This window comes from Manis pentadactyla, chromosome 12 (assembly GCF_030020395.1).
Source record: "Manis pentadactyla isolate mManPen7 chromosome 12, mManPen7.hap1, whole genome shotgun sequence".
Lineage (NCBI taxonomy): Eukaryota > Metazoa > Chordata > Mammalia > Pholidota > Manidae > Manis > Manis pentadactyla.
This window is the reverse complement of record NC_080030.1, coordinates 5,603,351-5,620,403: the sequence shown is the minus strand read 5'-3', so window position 1 is coordinate 5,620,403 and position 17,053 is coordinate 5,603,351. Positions and strand designations below refer to the sequence as shown.

The following is a 17,053-nucleotide window of genomic DNA, read 5'->3' as shown; positions in this document are numbered from 1 at the left end:
AGCAGCTTGAAGCTGCGGGGAGAGGTGACCCAGTGTTAGCTTGGAGGGCTGGGTGGGCCGGGGAGACCCGGGGAAGGTGGGCCGTGGGGGCAGAGCTGGGGAGGAGGACGGACTTCAGCTCTGCTTGGAGTAGGGCTGCCAAGGCCTGATGTTGTGCGGAACGAGAGGAGTCAGGGGACTCCTTGGTTTTCGGCCAGAGCCCGCAGTGGGACGGGTGGTGGGGCCTTTAATGCGCTGGAGAGACACCGCGCGGCGCTCCGGACTCGGTGGCCAGGGCCTCCCGGGAGCCCCGCTATAGCTGCCTAGGTCACTGCCGGATACCTGGTGTCCAGGAAATTGTCTGGCACGTGTAGGCAATTCCATTTGTTGATGAATAGGCGGCTTTCAGCCCCAAGGAAGGCAGGCCTTGGAGATGCTGAAGCAGCTTAGGGTGGACTTGCAAAGGGCCTCAAGCTCGGGTGCGCGTGCGGCTGGCCGGTAACACGGGGGAGGAGGCAGGCAGACAGCTGTGACCCAGCTGCACCCAATAGAAGCCACGAAGAAAACTAGGAAATACTTTGAGCCCACCACACAATGTATGAAGATGGAGTGCAGCTAAATCAGTGCGTGGAGAGAAATGCGTAGCCTTAAGTTTACGCTAGAAAAGAAGTGAAATAGAAAATCAATGACCTAAAGCCAGAGTCCAAAAACTACAGCCTGTGGGCCCAACGCTGCCTTGTTTTTGTAACTAAAGTTTTATTGACACAGCCATGTGTTGACACCCTCCCTGTGGCTGCTTTCATGCCCTAATGGCAGCAGCATAATTGCAACAGACCCTGGCCGCAGTGCCTAAGATCTTTACTGTTTTGCCTTTTAAAGATGTTTGCCAACCCCTGAAGCAAAGTTTCACCTCGGGAAGATAGAAAAATAAGGACAAATTAAACTCAAAGAAAATGGAAAAAAGGAAAGAAGAAAAGAGTGGAAATCAATGAAATAGACAAACTGTAGAGGAAAATCAATGAAACCAAAAGCCGGTTTCTGTTAAAAGTTCAATGAAATTGAGCGAAATGTCCAGTTGGAGGGGTGGTCTGGATTCAGCCCTCCTGGAGCAGCCTGCCGTCAGTCTGACTGAATCCAGTTTCCTCATCTGAAGCACAAGCTGTCCTTTGTGCAGTGGGGGTGGGGGGCGGCTAGGACAGAGGTGACCTTGGGAACATGGCCCCGCTCCCTGGTCCTCAGCTTCCTCATCAGTAAAATGGGGCAAGTGGTAGCAGCTGTTTCCCAGCACTGCTCAAAGGGTGAAGGGAGTTTGTCCACGAAAATGCCCCGGTACACAGTAAGTGCATAATACAGCTGTGCTGATCACAGGGCGCTTACTGTCTGCACACTCGATTATAATACGTGGATGAACGAACAGTTCAGTATTTATTTGAATGTGTCTTAGGGAACAAACGTGAGTTCACAGACATTAATACTGAAAGTGACCCAAGTTTAAAAATAAAAACGAGTTTGTATTTTTAGTTTTTTTTTTTTTTTTTTTTTTTTTTATGAGATAAAACACCATTTTCAAGTGTGCAGTTCAGGGGTTTATAATATTGCTGCAAGGTGGTGTGACCATCACCACTCTCTCTAGTTCCAGGAAAGAAAAAAACCGAGTTGATTTTAAAAAGCCTGTTTAAGGGGAAATACTCAGTGACACAAGGAATAGGAAATAAATTTAAGAGGGCAGGTGGCTGGCAAAGACGCTGAGGATGGCAGACAGGGAAGTTTGGGAGTCCGCGGGAGGGTGCCTGAGAGCGGCAGGGCCAGTAAGGCAAAAGGGGGCTCAGATCCAGCAGGGGACGGGGCCAGGCCCTGTGCCACCCCCAGCCTGCCAGTCTCTGGTGCCCACGTGCCCACAGAGAATGGAGACCGGCATGGAGTCTGAAGGACCCCAGGGGATATTCAGGGAAGGCAGGAGATTGGGTCCAGCCCCCCTGAGAGGTCCAGCAGCTCCTCTAGGGAAGAGGACATTAAAAAAAAACTTGCCTTTGAAATTGGAAACCCCGGGTGCCTCCCAGGGCTATAAAAAGGCTGTGAACACTGACCAGGCTGAAAATAAAAGATCTCCCCCGCCCCCCGCCACAGGGGAACTGGGGGCTGGGAGGAAGCGCTGTGTGGGCCACGCAGGGGTGGAACTTGCTCTGTGGCCTGAGACAGGTGTCTGCCCCCTGGGCTCTGGTCCCCAACAGCATAGGACTGGGCGCTTTCCAGAGACCCAGTTGATAGGGAGATTTAATACGGCTGTTACTGTTATTTACAGAGGCTGTAAGCTGGAGAGGGGGCTGCTGGCACGGCCTGGAATTTGGCACTTTTTGGGGGTCCCAGCCCCACGCAGCGGGACAAACGGGAACTGCTATCCGACGACGCCCCCTAGTGGCGCAGAATGCCCACCGCAGCACCTTTCGGGTCCTGGCAAATACACGCCACAACCTGTACTCCGGGCGGGGCAGGGGACACAGATCCCCTGCCTAGGTCGGCCTCTTTGGCTCTTTTCCGTCCCTCAGAAGCACCAAGCTCCCTCCCACCACGGGGTCTTTGCCTGAACTGTACCCTCTGCCTGGAGTGCACCCTCCAGAAAGCCTCCCAGGACCCTCCCTGGGGTCAGCACCCTCTGCATCCCCTATCACACCCAGGACCACCCTGGTTGCAACCACTAGTCGCGTGTCTGTCTACCCCACGGAGCTGCAAACCCCGGTGAGGGCAGGAACAGGGTCTGCTTTAGTCAACACCGTGTCTGCGAAATCTAAACCCATTCCTGGCATACAGCAGGTGCTTAATACACACTGTTCAACGAATTAATTCATGGGCGACAGAATGAATGAACAGGGCAGTCCAGAAAGCAGGAAGGGAACATGAATCGAGATTGAACAGCTAAAAAGACTTGAGCATTCATTCAAATTCGTTTGTTGAGTGCCTGCTGTGTGCCAGGCACCGCGGTCCAGCAGTGAAATCAACAGACACAACTCTTGCCCTCATGGGCCGCGCAGATAATAAACAGTGTGTACAATGAATAAGTGACTTATTTTGTCCAAAAGAGCATTATGGAAAGACAGAGCAGGGTCAGGGGGGTCTGGTGGGTGTGACTGCAAATTAACTTTAAATGGGATGCTCAGAGAAGCCTCCATTGAAAGGGTGACATTTGAGCAAAAATTTGAAAGAGGTGAAGAGGAAGCTGTGTAGGTATCTGGAGAGGGGCAGTCTAAGCAGAGGGAACAGCTTGTGCGAAGGTCCTGGGGCAGGACCTCTCCTGGTGTGCTGAGGCCCGTGTGGCTGGCACAGAGTGAGCAAGAGTTAGGGAGGGTAGGAAGGGAATGGGGCATATAGCTCAGGGCCTTGGGGGCCAAGGGAACGATTTGGACTTTGACCTCAAGGGAGGTGGGAGCCTGGAGGGCTGTGGAGAGGATGGGGAGACCTGACTCGGGTACTCAAGGGCTCCCTCTGGTGGTGACAGGGAGAACAGACCGTGGACAGCTCGAGATGGGGTACAGATTAGTCACACTGGTGTCCCTGGGTGGCTGGGAATAGGGGAGGGAGGGCAACTTTACTCCATTCATGTTTGGTGTTTTTTGATTTTGAACCATGAGAATGCACCTGATCAGAAAATAATTTTAAGTGCACATCCGTCAGTTATGTGTTTATGTGGTTTTGAGGGAGGCCAGGGCAGTGGGAGTGGGTGATAGTGGTGTCTCACTTCTACTGTGCCTCACCAGGCAGTGGGATAACCAGTCTGTGCTGGACACACACATTTTCGAGGCTGAAATGCAGCGCCCAGGCCAAGTGGTAGCAGTGAATGTGCTGTGTGACGCTAGGCCAAGCACCACTCTCTCTGAGTCCAGAGAACGGGAGAACATTTTTAAAAGATCTCACCACCTCAGAGAGACATCATTCCAAGCAGGGACAAGGCTACTGACCTCAAAAATAAATCATGTTATTTATTCAAATTTCACAGTTTTTAAAGAGGGGGAATTTTCCAAAAAGTTCCCCCTTATTTTTTTTTAAGGCTGTTTGACTTAAGAGGGAAGAAGGACCTTCCCCAAACCTCACGCCCCGCTGGGGCCGGCTGCCTAGGAGCTGCCCGTGGCCACCAGGGGGCGCTGGGACCGCAGGAATTGCAGCCCCTCCTGGAGTTGCCGTATCGTAGGTGGTCTGCCTTCCAAGCGTTTGCCCATGGGGTGCCCACCTTCCGGAACACTTCCCAGACCGTGGCTCATTCTGACATATGCTTCAGGTCTCAGTTTACTTCCCCTTTCCAGAAGCTTCTCTTAATCTCCCCAGGCTGGTCAAAGTTCCCCTTTGGGCCTCTGCGCCCCTAACTTCTCCATCACGAGCCTGGTCACCCTGTAATTGTGTTTGCCTCGGGCACTGGAACGTGAGCCCTGGGCGGACAGAATGGGGTTGTCTTGGGTCACCTCAGGAGGGCGCCCACTCAGCCGTGTCTGTGTCCACAAGGCCGACGCAGGAGCTCCATTCATGTTGGCTAGACAAAAGGATGGATGAATCTACATCCTCACTGCCCACTGAACTCCGTGGGGGTGGGGTGGGAAATACACTCAGCTCAGGCCCGCACACAGTAGGTGTTCAATAGTTGTTCATCAAAAGGATTCATTGACTGAGCGGTTATTGTGTGCCATGCCCTGGGCTGGATTCTGAAAACACAGTGGCGACTGAGGTCTGCCCCCGGTCCTTTCAGGGTGAGCAGGGTATGGCGGAGAAATCGTGAACTAACAACTAACACCATGAACAAGAACGGTTCACAGAATAAAAAGAATAGAGGCGATGAATTAACAGGCTGCACAGTCTGCATATGGGTTAGAATCCAGTAAAGGTACCTGGCTCCTTCTCTTGTTACTTGAGTGACTTCACCTCTCTGAGCCTCCGTTTCCTCATTTGCAAGTTAGGGACAGTGATAGTTTCTAACTCCTGGGCTCATAGGAGGATGAAATAAGCTCCTTGGCCTGGAAGGCCTATGATCATCTTTTCAATGTGCTGGGGTGAACCAGGGATATGCGAGTGTCAGAGTTCCAGAACCTGAGGTCACTAGGGTCATTGTACAGGTGGGAAAGATGAGGCCCAGGAAAGGGCTGTGACTTGCTCCATCTCACAGTGTCTCAGAGATGAAATAGGGGCTCATGTTCTGAATGTGCCCACTTTCCCTCCCTCGTCTGCCTCCACCTGGGCCCAGACTCCGTCATCCCCTCCAGGACCAGCTCAGCGGCCTCTCCTCTGGTCCCAGGCTTCCACCGTCACCCCACAGCATCCTCCCCACAGCAGGCACTAGAGGGTGCCTGTGAGCACCAAGTCAGTTCCTGCCCTCTTGTGCCCACAGCCCTCCCTCCAGGTGTTTTTAGGTCCCTGGGGGTAAAAACCCAAGTCCTCCCAGGCCACAAAGCCCTGCCCGAACTTCCCCATCCTCTCCCTGAGTCTCTCTCACTCTGCTTCAGCCACATGGGCTTCCTCATTGTTCCTCCCACCTGCCAGTCATGGTGCTGCCCCAGGACCTTTGCATGGGTGGTGCCCTCCACCCAGAAGAACCCCACCTCCTCCAAGCTCTTCCCATCATGGCTAGTTCCTTCTCTTCCTCCAGGTCTTGGCTCTATCTCCACCTTCTCAGGCCCTCCCTGGCCACTTGGACCAAAGTTCTCCCTCCTGAGACACGCCCGTCACCTCACCCTCTTGCTTTCTTCCCAAGAAATTATCTTGCTTCCTTTTCTGATGGCTCTTTCATGGCTCCCTCCCCTCCACCTCTAAGATCATGTCTGTCTTTGCTTCCACTGCACCCCAGTGCCAGGGACAATCCTGGCACGCAGAAGAGGCTCAAAAAATGTTGGGTCAAATAAAGAAATGGCCTGTTGGTTGCAACTACCCAGTTATTTGCAGCTGGCTCGTGCCTCGATGCTCAGGAACCCTCTATCTCCACCCCTCCACCCTGGGATCCAATCTCAGGCTTTCTGCCCCATGTTTCATTCCAGCACCCATGGGAGCTGGGGAGCAGAGCCCTGATGAGTCTGAGTCAGCAGCCAACAAGTGGCATAGGACTGCCTGGGTGACTCACACCAGGCTCACCCTTCACGGCCCACGAGCAATGGAGGAAAGGGCGTGCAGAGTTACTGCTGGGGTCAGATGTGTGGACAGGAGGGGCCCGCGGCTTCCTGTCTCAGCTGGCTCAAACTCGCCCTTCCTGGCCCCTCTGTCCTTCTCTCCCTTGGAAGTTCCGCTTCTTCAGTTGTGATCTCCCCACCTCTGATCTGTGTGACTTTGGGGACCGGAATGCACGTCCTGGGGGCCTCAGTTTTCCTCATCTCTAAAAGGGGCCCAACAATAGAAGTTGCTACTGGGGGGGGAGGTCCTTTTTTGTGATGAATATACATTTAACTATTTAAAGCCTCCAGAATTGATCAATGGCAAGTGCTCAACCAATGTGAATTCCATTCTTATTCTCAAAAGGTCTGTGACTCTGAAAAAGACGAATCCCCTGTAGGCCAGGCATGCACAGTGAATGAGCACTCACACTATCCCTGGCATTTCAGTGTTCTTGTGCACCATCTGCTGCCACCTCGACCCCTTGGCACCATAAACCCACTTCTCAGGTGAGACAGCAGAGGCTCAGAGAGGTAAAGGCACTTGTGCAAGGTCACACAGTGGGATCTAAGCCCAGTCTTGGTGGAGGCACCAAGGCATATACCATCCTCCCCACAAAGAGGGCTGCATTATGAACTGCTAAAGGCCCCCTAGTGTCTTTTGTCTCCACCTGCTGTAGTATTCGAACCAAGACTTTCACGGAAGTGGGTGGCCCGTCGAGACTACATTTCCCAGACTTCCTTACAGCCGGGGTCCACGTGACTATGTTCTGACCAATGAAATGAGAGCAAAGGCACAACTTCTTATTCATTCTCTTCAAGGGAAAATCCACTTCTCCCTTCTGGTACTTGTTTTTTGGGAACAGTAGTCACATTATTTGTCTTAACAGAGAGCAGAGCAGAAGTCCCCCAGAGGATAATGGTGCTGGAGAAGCATTCAATAAATATTCACTATAATTAAACACTGACCAATAATACCCCCAGCCCACTCAGACCAGCAGACCACTATCCAGGGAGAAAGAACTTGAAAATGTCACCTCCAATTCCGGCCACCCTGCGGGCCGGACGGTCATGGCAGCCCATTTTGCATTATATCCTGAGAGATGAAGGTCTCCCCAGCAATGTCCTGAAAGTAGCAAATGACCCCGTTCCTCTGTCTCACCCCTAGAAATGGGCGTGGGGGGGCTTGGGATTATCCAAGGTCCCAGGGCAAAGGAGGAGAAAAGGTCCAAGTCATCAGGCCCGGTCACTAGGCTGTTCGGCTTCCCGGGTATTGTCTTCGGGCACCTGTGTCCCCCTCTGGTTCCACATGTGGTTGTTGAGGCCCAGCTGCACCATTTGTGCATGTTGGATAATGAGGGGTTGCAGACCAGGACTCCGAGGGGACACAGGTGAGGCCTGCGGGAAGGTGGGGGCCTGCGGGACTGCTGGGGGCTGCGGGAAGGCTGGTGGGGGTGTGCCAGGAAGCCATGGATTCGGAGGTGGCGGCTGATTGCTCGGCCAGGTGGGAAAGGGTGGTGGGGCTCCCTGGGGCTCCTGGCCCCCATAATGCACCTGAGCCGGAAATGGCACGTGGCTCCCGAAAGCTAGCTGGAGGTTCTCCATCTGTGTCTGCAAGGCCAGGTAGCTCTGGTAGCTCTGGACATAGGCGGAGTATGCAGCGCTCCACGCTACTGCCTGCCGCCGCTCGCCCTCCAGGTGCCGGCGCTGCTGCTGCAGGGCCCGGACCCCCTGTTCCCTCCTCCAGGTGGCCTTGAGGGCCCGCAGCCTCTGGGGTTTGAAGGTATTGGCTACCTTCCTGGCGAAGACCTTCGAGTGCTCATCCAGCCACACGAGGCCGGTGAGCAGGCTGGATGTGTCGGGGCTGAGCTGGGCCAGCGAGCTCTCCAGGGGCAGGAAGGGGACCACGCAGTCCTGGCCGCCCTGCCGCGTGAGGCTGCTCATCAGCGACTGGCTCACCTGGTGCAGGCTCAGGCGGCAGTCGAAGCTGGCGGTGAGCAGCAGGATGGTGAAGGCCGAGTGGTCTATGGCATCCTGCAGGCAGCGAAGCTCGCCTCGCCCGGGCACCTGGAAATCCTCGCAGAAAGTGGCCCCATCGGGCACGCCCAGGGCCTCGAGCCGCTCCCGGACCCGCAGGGCAATGTGCTCGTCGGCCCTGGCGTGCAGGATCACGAAGTTATAGAACCTCTGCTCCCCTGACTCCAGCTGCAGAGAAGGGGGCTCCGGGGCCGAGGAGGCAGGGTGCCCCAAAGGAGGGGTCAGTGGAGACGGACAGGGAGGGCATGCCTTCTGGGCCGCGGGAGTGGCTGGGCACGGCTGGGCCATTGGGGAGGCAGGGTCTTCTGTGGGAGGTTGTAGTGGTGTCTGGTCCTCGTCAGAGCAAGTGTTTCTGGAGGGCAAGGGGAGCGCCTGGGCGGCTGCGGGCACGTCTGGGCACTCTACCGGGTGCTGAGTGTTGATGTCTAGACCCTCTGAGGGGTAGGGCCCAGCAGTAGGGCTTGCATCTGGGGCCACCTCAGGAAGACTGGGGGCTGGGGGGCTTGTCAGCATGGAGGGGCTGGCAGTCTCCTCCAATGGGGGGCTGGTGGCGTCCCCCGACGGGGGCCAGCTCATCTCCTCCGGCTCCTGGAAGCCCATGTGGGCAGGCTGGGGCACCGGGCGGGCCGGGGGGTTGTCACACAGCCTGCTGGGCCCGTGGGAGCCACGGAGCCGGCTGAGAAGGGGCATGGTGGGTGACTGGCTAATTTCCAAGTTGCTGTCCAGGGAGGCCGGGCTGCCAGTGGACCTCAGGGGACACCCTCTGCTCCAGCCCGAAAGGGGCTCAATGGGCCTTGGAACGCTGCGGGTCCCAGAGGGAGACGCTAAAGACGGCGGGAGGCAGCCCGAATCAGAGCGGAGGGGCCGGAAGCTCCCGGGGTCCGCAGTGATGCTCCAGCCACACCGGGCCTGGGCTTCCTCCTGGAGCTCCCTGAGCCGGTGGTCGTCCCGGGAGCTGAAAGCACGGAGGGCTGCCTGGTAAGCCACATCCCGCAGAGGGGCAGGGCACAGCTTCTCCTCAGTGAGCAGGTGGTAGACCCGGGCGACAGCCCAGGACAAGTCTGGAGGCCCCTCGGGGGCCTCAGTGCTGTCCATGCCAGCCCACTGGCAGGCCACAAACCGGGCCGCGGCATCGCCCTTCAGGGCCTCCAGGGAGATCCTGGCCTCAGTCTCCTGGCCCAGGCTCAGGAGCACCATAGCGTGCAGGAGGTCAGCCCCCCGGCAGCCTGGGCGCAGGGCCTTCAGTTTGTGCTTAAGGTACACGAGCTTGTCCTGGCCTGCCGCAGCTAGGATGTCGAAGGCGCCAGAAAGCGACGGACCCGTGCAGGCCATGGGACAGGTGGGTGCGGCCTCTGGCGGCAGGGGAAGAACTGGGTGGTGGAGACATGTTCTACACCACCCGTCTCGCTGCAGGCCCAGCGTCCCCTACCTGCTCGCCATGCCAGGCACCATGGGGGCTACTGGAGCAGACCTGGGAATCAGGAAACACCCCATTACACCAGAAAGGGGGCAGCTCTGGGAGGCAGCCCAGACACCCCCACCTGCCTGCCTTCAAATCCCACCACAGTCTAGCGGGTGACCTTGGGCCAGCTATGTCACCTTTGCCAACCCCTGCTGGCTGAAAGGAGTCACCTCCAGGGAAAGAGAGGGCAGCATGCAGGAGCATGTCCCTGGGGCTCAGCTCGCAGCTGTACCACTTCCAGGCTGTGACCTTGGATGGGCCACCTGCACCTGGCGCCTCAGTCTCCTCATCTGTGAAATGGGTGCAGGACAAGCCCTGCCCTTGCAGGTTGGTGTAGGTCGAATGAGTTCATATGTGGAGAACTGCAGGAGCACACGGTGGGTGCCCCATGGGCATTCCATGCCTGGCTACTGCCTGCTGGCAGCAGGCATGGGAATAGGAGGCCCCCCCCAGGAAAGGCCTGGGGTGGGTGTTGTAGAAAACGAGACAGCCAGCCAGATTCAGAATCAGCGAGGCAGGACCGCCGCTGCCTGCATTCCTGGCAGATACCTGACGTCACACAATCTTTCTGCTCCATCTCCCCACCTACCATCTGCCTTGCCCGGTTACCACCCCAACCTTCCGGAAACCCGGATTTCATCCTGCCCCACCTTCCACGGCCTCCAGGACAATGTTCCCTCCCCACTCAGGAAAGTGGGTGCCTGGTAGGAGAAAAACACCCACAGGGGTGGGGGCCCAGCTCTGCCACCTGCCAGCATGTGGGGCCCATTTCTCAGCCTCAGTTGCCTCATTTGGAAAGCCAGCACGAGAGAGCTCAATATAAGACAGAATAAAGCCTAAGAATAAATCAATAGACCTCGGCAGACATTTTTTTCTCTTCCTCTTTTTTTAAAAATAATTTTAAACCACATCTGGAATATGCCCTTTGCCTTCTCTCTGATCCTTGAACAGCTTCCAGTGTCTCTCCCTAAGGTGGGCAGTATTTACTGAGCACATACTGTGTGCCAAGAACTGTTGTAGGTGCTGCGCACACCAGGCTGGGCATATCCCCGCCCTCACAGAGCTCACTGTCCAGCTGTGGGGACCAATAGTAAATGCAGAGAATGAAAACTGCTGTGTGCAGAAAATGGCCTAGGGCGGGATGGTGAGACAGGAGATCACGGGGGGCCTCTGGAAGGACGTGCCGTGTGAGCTGAAGGAGGAGAGGGAGCACCTCAGATGATGAGTGCAGGGAAGAGGGCACAGCATGTGCAAAGACCCTGGGGCATGACCAGGCCTGGTGTGGGAGGAACAGCAAGAAGGCCTGTGTGGCTGGAGAAGAGTGAGACAGGGGAGGGCAGGGAGAGAAAAGGGGTAGCTCGGGCAGGGCCCTGTGGGCCCAGAGGAGGACTTGGGCTTTGAACTGGAGGAAGGTGGGAAGGGCTGTGGGCAGAGGTGGGGACCTGACTCAGGGGCTTACTGGCGCCCTCTGGTGGCCACTGTGGGGAGCACAGGCTATGAGGGGTGAGGGCAGAAGTGGGGCACCAGTATGGAGGTGACCACTGACTCAGGCCAGCAATGATGGGGGCTGGACCTCTAGGAAGGAGGGCAATGGTTGGATTTGTGGATAATTTGGAGACAGCGAGGGAGGCGAGGAGGAGGGAGGGAGGACACCTGGGCTTTGGCCTGAAGGCTTGAGACAGGGAGATGCAGGAGAAACCAGTTTGGGGTCAGGAGGGAGAAATCAAAGGTCGTTTTAAGCATGACTCATTTGCTCAAACCCTCCCTGTCGGCCCCCATCCCCGCCCTGGCCCTTGCTCCCTCTGATCCACCCACTGTCCCTTGCACACACCACACTCCATCCTGTCTCAGAACCTTCCTACAGGCTGTTTCCTCAGCCTACACCTTTCTCCAGATGCCTGCATGGTGGCCCTGTCACCTCCTTCAGGTCTCAGCTCAAATGCCACCTCCTCAAGGTCAACCCTGGCCACCCTTGCTTAAAACAGAAGCCCATTTCCCCCACTCCCAGCTTTATGTTCCTCCTTCCCATTTCTCACTACCTGACACTATACTGATTTCACCTGTGTCCTTAGTTGAATATGCATTGCTTCTTCCCATAAGCACCAGAAAAACAGGGATGTTCATCTGTCTTGGTCAGAGGTGCATTTCCAGCGACTGCACACAGCAGGTGCCTAATACTTACTGACATAATCATCAGTGAATGGACAGAACCTGGCACGTGGTAAGCACTCAGTAAGTGTTTCCTGCTTGAATCCTCCCCCTTCAGCAAGACAGTAAGTCTGATCAGCTCCCACCAGGCCTGGCACACAGTAGGGGTACAACTCACTCCTTTTAGCTAATTAAGCAATGCTACAGGGAGACATGAAGGGCAGGCATAGCCAGACTGTCTCTGAAAACTGTGTAGGAGGCCAAAGGGGCAGTCATTCATTCATAGAAGTGTTTATCAAGTACCTACTATGTGCCAGGCAGTGTGCAAACGCAGGACAACCCTGTAAGTTAGGACTGTTTTGACTACTCATTTTCAGAGGAGGAAGGGAGGCACAGAGAGGTACAGTGACTTGCCCTGGGTCACACAGGTGGAAAGGAAAAGAGGCAGGGATTTAAGCCAGGCAGCCTGGCTCCAGGGCCCCTGGCCTTAGTCACTAAGCACCAACTATGTGCATGCCCTTCCCATATGTGGGTCTGAGGAATCCCCAAGCCAGGCCAATGGGGCAGCTATGAGATGTCTGCTCTTCACTGGGCAAGCATCGCCTTGACCATCAGTTTTTGCTTATTCTCCTGACTGTGGGCTGAGAAGGCTCCCGGACCTCAGGTGATGGGGGCTGGGGAGAGGGAAGCGCGCTCTCCGCCCCCGGGAGCCCCGGAAAAAGTGTATTCAGGGCCTGTGGGCGGGGGCAGTGGGGGGGGCGTGCTGGGAGAGGCTCACAGGGCCCGGGCAGAAAGCTCCGAGCTTTGGGAGGAAATCAGAAAGACGGGGGAGGAATGGAGTGGGATTGGATGTGTTGGTGAAGATTTGGGGTGTTGGGGAGGAATCTGGGGTGCTGGGTAGGAATCTGGGGTATCTGGGGAGGATCTGCGGTGTTGGGTAGGAATCCAGGGGGTTTGGAATTCCGGATGTTGGGGAGCAATCCGGGAGATGGGCAGAGATCGGTGGCGGGTGGGGGGGGGTTGTTGAGAAGGAGTCGGGGGTCTGGGGAGGCCCTGGGTGGGCCACGAGGGAGGGGAGCTGGGCGTTGAAGCAGGAACCGAACACGCTGCGCGGGGACGCCAGGAGCTGGCGGGGGGCAGCTGGCCTGGAACCCGGGCGAGGAGCCCCAGGGCCGCCCCGCCACATACGCCGCCCCCTCCCAGCCGGCCCTCGCGCCTCCCCTTCCCCACCTACCCGGCGTCCCGGGGCGACCGGCGAGTCCTCGGGGCTGCGGCCTGCGGCGGAACGGCCCGGCGGCGGTGCCCGCGATGCCCGCGGTGCCAGCCAGCGGAGGGCGGGAGCGCAGGGCGCGCAGGCGGCTCCACCCCCGGGGCGCCCGCCCCTTCCGCGTCCCGGCGGCGGGAGAGGCGGGGAGCTGAGGTCACGCGTTCCGGCGGCGCCGGGGAAGTCCCCGAGGCGCCCCGCGGCGCCCGCCCCCCGCTCCCGGGGCCGGGCACGTCGGTGCGCGGGACGCTGGGCGCACGCCGGGGCACCCGAGGGGCAAAACTCTTGCCCCCGTCTAGCGGGAAAGTGAGAAAGGAACCAGAATGAAAAAATCAGGTCATCGCGACAGTAACAGTGAAGGGCAATAGTAATAAACGCTTTCTAAGAAATAGAACAATGGGATTGGATATTTTTTGGGGGGATGGGGCTACCCGAAATTAGGACGGAGGGGAATGGTGGCCACCCTGGAGGGGTTTGGGGACACACGGGGCTGGCTGGAAGCGATGGCATATCTTGGAACTGCAACCAGGTCGTTTTTAAATTCATAGGGGGTTCTACCCTTTGAGGGGGGAGTCCTGGACCCTGGGCGGCATTTTAATTGCGCATAGGTAAGACGTGGTACCCTCATACTTTTAGGAACCCGCGAAAATGTTTTCATTTCTTTTAATATAAGAAAGAAAAAAAATGAATATAATGCAGACTTTATTATAATCGTCTTCATACCAATACAGTGGTAAAATGTAATTTTTATTCATTTATTCATTTAATTCATTCATTCATTCATTCATTCATTTAAATGGAGGAAGGGCCTAGGAAAGTCCTAATGCTTTTGAGTCCCTTTTGTCAGTACGGACCAGCTCAGCTCCTTTTCTCAAAATACCATTTGCAGATACATAAAGCAAAATGCAGGAGGTTACAAGGAAGTCTGTTATGTTGAAATACATTAATTAAAATATTTTTTTATAAACAACTTAGTGACCCATCCAGGGATGAATGGATAAATAAAATGTATTTATGCAGCCTTAAAAAGGAAGGACATTCTGACACCCAATACAGCGTAAATGGACCTTGAGGACACTGTGCTCAGCGACATAAGCCAGACATAGAAGGACAGATCCCATCTGATCCCCCTCCCAGGAGGTCCCTAGAGGAGCCCCATCCAGACAAAGACAGTAGATGGTGGGGCCAGCGGCTGGGGGAGGGGGTGGACACTTAGTGTTTCAGGGACACAGAGGGTCAGTTTGGGAAGGTGGAAAGTTCTGACGATGGATGGTGAGGACGGTTGCACAACAATGTGAGTGGACTTAATGTCACTGAACTGGACACTGAAAAATGGCTAAAAGATCAGTTTTATGTTAAGTATATTTTACCACAATAAATTTTTTTTTTTTGGTAAGACACTACACTTTTGACAAAGAACGATACCAAAATATAAACTGCTCAGGGCTATACCTTTCTATTTCTCACATTAATTAACAAGATCTGGTCACCACAGCGATTTTGCAATAGTGCCGGTGTCAGATGTATTTCGAACCCTTTGCCACAAACCGATCTGATATGAAAATATCTGGTTTTCTACTGACGACGTCACAGTCCTATTGCTTTCACTCGTAATTGAGGAAATGGTCAATATTGGTTAGAGTCAGTGGAAATAATGATATGAATTTTTTTCCCCACAGTTCATGGACACCCTGAATTCCATCATCAGTTCCCCAAGGGGTCCACTTTAAGGTTAATGGGAGAGAATGCAAATGAAAGTTAAATGGATGCTAAATCCCCCCCACCAGGGCACCTTACTTAGTGCCTGCTTCTGGTGAGTAAGGCATTTTTTGAGCACCTACTGTGTACCAGGCACATTTAGGCTCTGGGAATACATCAGGGAGGGAGTAATAAGTAGGATCTAACTTCAGGGCCTCTGGAACTGGGGCAGAGAGGGCATTGAATCCATCTTCCTATGCCTGTTTTCTACCTTGCCACCTCCAATCCACGATTACCAGTTTTTGGTGTCTTCATTGGGTGCCTGTCCCCACCCCAAACACAGTTTGGTGGTCATCTGATCCCTGTCTTAAAACAAGCCTTCCAGGCAGGCTTGAACATGCCCATTTTGTTGGTGAGAAAACTAAGTCTCAGAGAAGGTAACATGGCTGGAGCACCCTGGCTTCCAGGTGGATAAACCTGAACGCCTGCAGACAGGTGTGGTTGCCCACCTCCCTTCTTCAGTGGAAGAAAGAAAACATTCCAGTTGAGGTTCCCATTCCTATCCAGTTGCTCTCCCTCTTGCTCTGGGAAGTAGGGGGCCACCATTTGGGTGACCATTTATTCAGGTTTTCACTTTTGTGTGCATAGGCAAGTATCCATGCATGTGATATTTAATATTCTTCAGCCTGGTTTTGCCTTTTAGTTTACATTGGCCAGAAGTCAGCAAACTTTTTCCTGTAAAGGACCAGATAGTAAATATTGTTGGTGTTACAGGCCACCATCTATGTTACAAGTGACTTGACACTGCCAAGGTAACTCGAAATCAATCATAGGTGATAGGTCAATAAATGAGCATGACTGTGTGCCAATAAAATATTTATTTATAAAATCAGGCAGAGGGCCAGACAATGGCCATAGTTTGCTGACCCTGGACATAGGTGGTTTTGACATGTCCCACCTTTTTCTGAGCCAATATATGTAGCCCCAACCTCACTGTTTTTAAGTGGCTTATGGTCTTGCTATGCATGCTGTATCACAATTTATGGAGTCCCCCATCATTGGACATACCGGTTGCTTTCACTATTCCCCCGAAACAGGCATCACTACCTTATTAAGTGGTGGTTATGAACAGTGTGGGGGAATTCTAAGTGCTTGGTTCAAATCCTACACTGTGAGGTAGGGCTGAGGGTGGGCCTCCTGAGTTGTGCCTCAATGTCCCCTTGAGACACAGAGAGGATGTGAGCAGCTGCCTCCTGGAGTTGATAAAAGGATTAGGTGACTTAGTTGACAGTGTTTCTCTAGGGTAGCTGCAGAGAAGGGGAACTTCTGAGTCTTCTCTCAGATGTTGAGAAGACACATTCTCACTCTGGCTGAATACCGCCAGACTCTTCCCCAAATCAGCGCTCCATGTTGACACTCCCCCCACCCCCCGGAAGTGAGCAGAAGGGCTCATTTCCTCCATCACAACCATGTTACTTTCTCTTTCTTAATTTGTATGGAAGGATAGCTTATATATAAATCTTAAAGGGACAGCTCAGAGGACTTTCGTATCTGTACACACTTCCTGCAGCCAACCCCAGATCACTCCCACCCCTAGGAAGCCCTGGGTGCCCCTTCTTCATCACCCACTAGGCCACCGTCAGTCAGATTTTTCTCATCATAGCTTAGTTTCACCTGCTTCATCCAAATGGAACCACAGTACAGATTCTTTTCTGTCTGGCTTCTTTCACTTAACATCAAACCTGTGAGTTTCCTCCATATGGTGGCTTTTAACCTTAAAAGTAAAATAGCTAGTAATTTTTACCAGCAAAATAAGTTTACTCTGGAAGAGCGAAGGAACAGAGGAGGGGACTGTTAGTTTATAGAGAAGGAGGCAGTTGGGAGGGGCTGCTTGGAATGAAAGCCTATTGGAGGAAAGGGAGAGTTCAGAGTGGTTATGATTTCTCATTGGCCGAATTGCAGCAGTTTCTCACTGGCTGGGCTGTTGCTGGGCCAGGAGAAAATCTGCCTTCCTCCAGCAGGGGTGGCAAAGTGAACTTCCTCCTGCCCAAAATTCACGCATGAGAGTTCCCCCTTCAGGGCTTCCTGACTCCACTCTAAATGAGGCTTCCCTTTATTAATGTTCACCTTGCAAATGTCAGTCATGTATCCCTGTTCATTGCTGTATCATATTCTCTGGTGTGACTCTTCCCGATTCATTTATCTATTCTCTTCTGGATGCATACTTGGAATTGTTTCTAGTTTGGGGATATTAAGAATAAAGCTGCTGTGAACATTTGAGTGGACATCTACTCACACTGGGTGTAAATGCAGGAATGCAGGTGCTAGAACATAGGAGAGGGGACT

The 17,053-nt window shown here is 54.2% G+C and overlaps 1 protein-coding gene across 1 annotated transcript; it reads right to left on the bottom strand.

The window, feature by feature from the left end:
* Positions 1-7,029: 7,029 nt before the first annotated feature.
* On the bottom strand, positions 7,030-13,324 carry TICAM1 (TIR domain containing adaptor molecule 1). Its single transcript, XM_036883986.2, has 2 exons — positions 12,980-13,324; positions 7,030-9,606 (listed from the first exon to the last, which is right to left on the bottom strand). The coding sequence occupies exon 2, from the start codon at positions 9,465-9,467 to the stop codon at positions 7,335-7,337; it is 2,133 nt and encodes a 710-aa protein (XP_036739881.2). The 5' UTR covers positions 9,468-9,606; positions 12,980-13,324; the 3' UTR covers positions 7,030-7,334.
* Between the last annotated feature and the right edge of the window lie 3,729 nt (positions 13,325-17,053).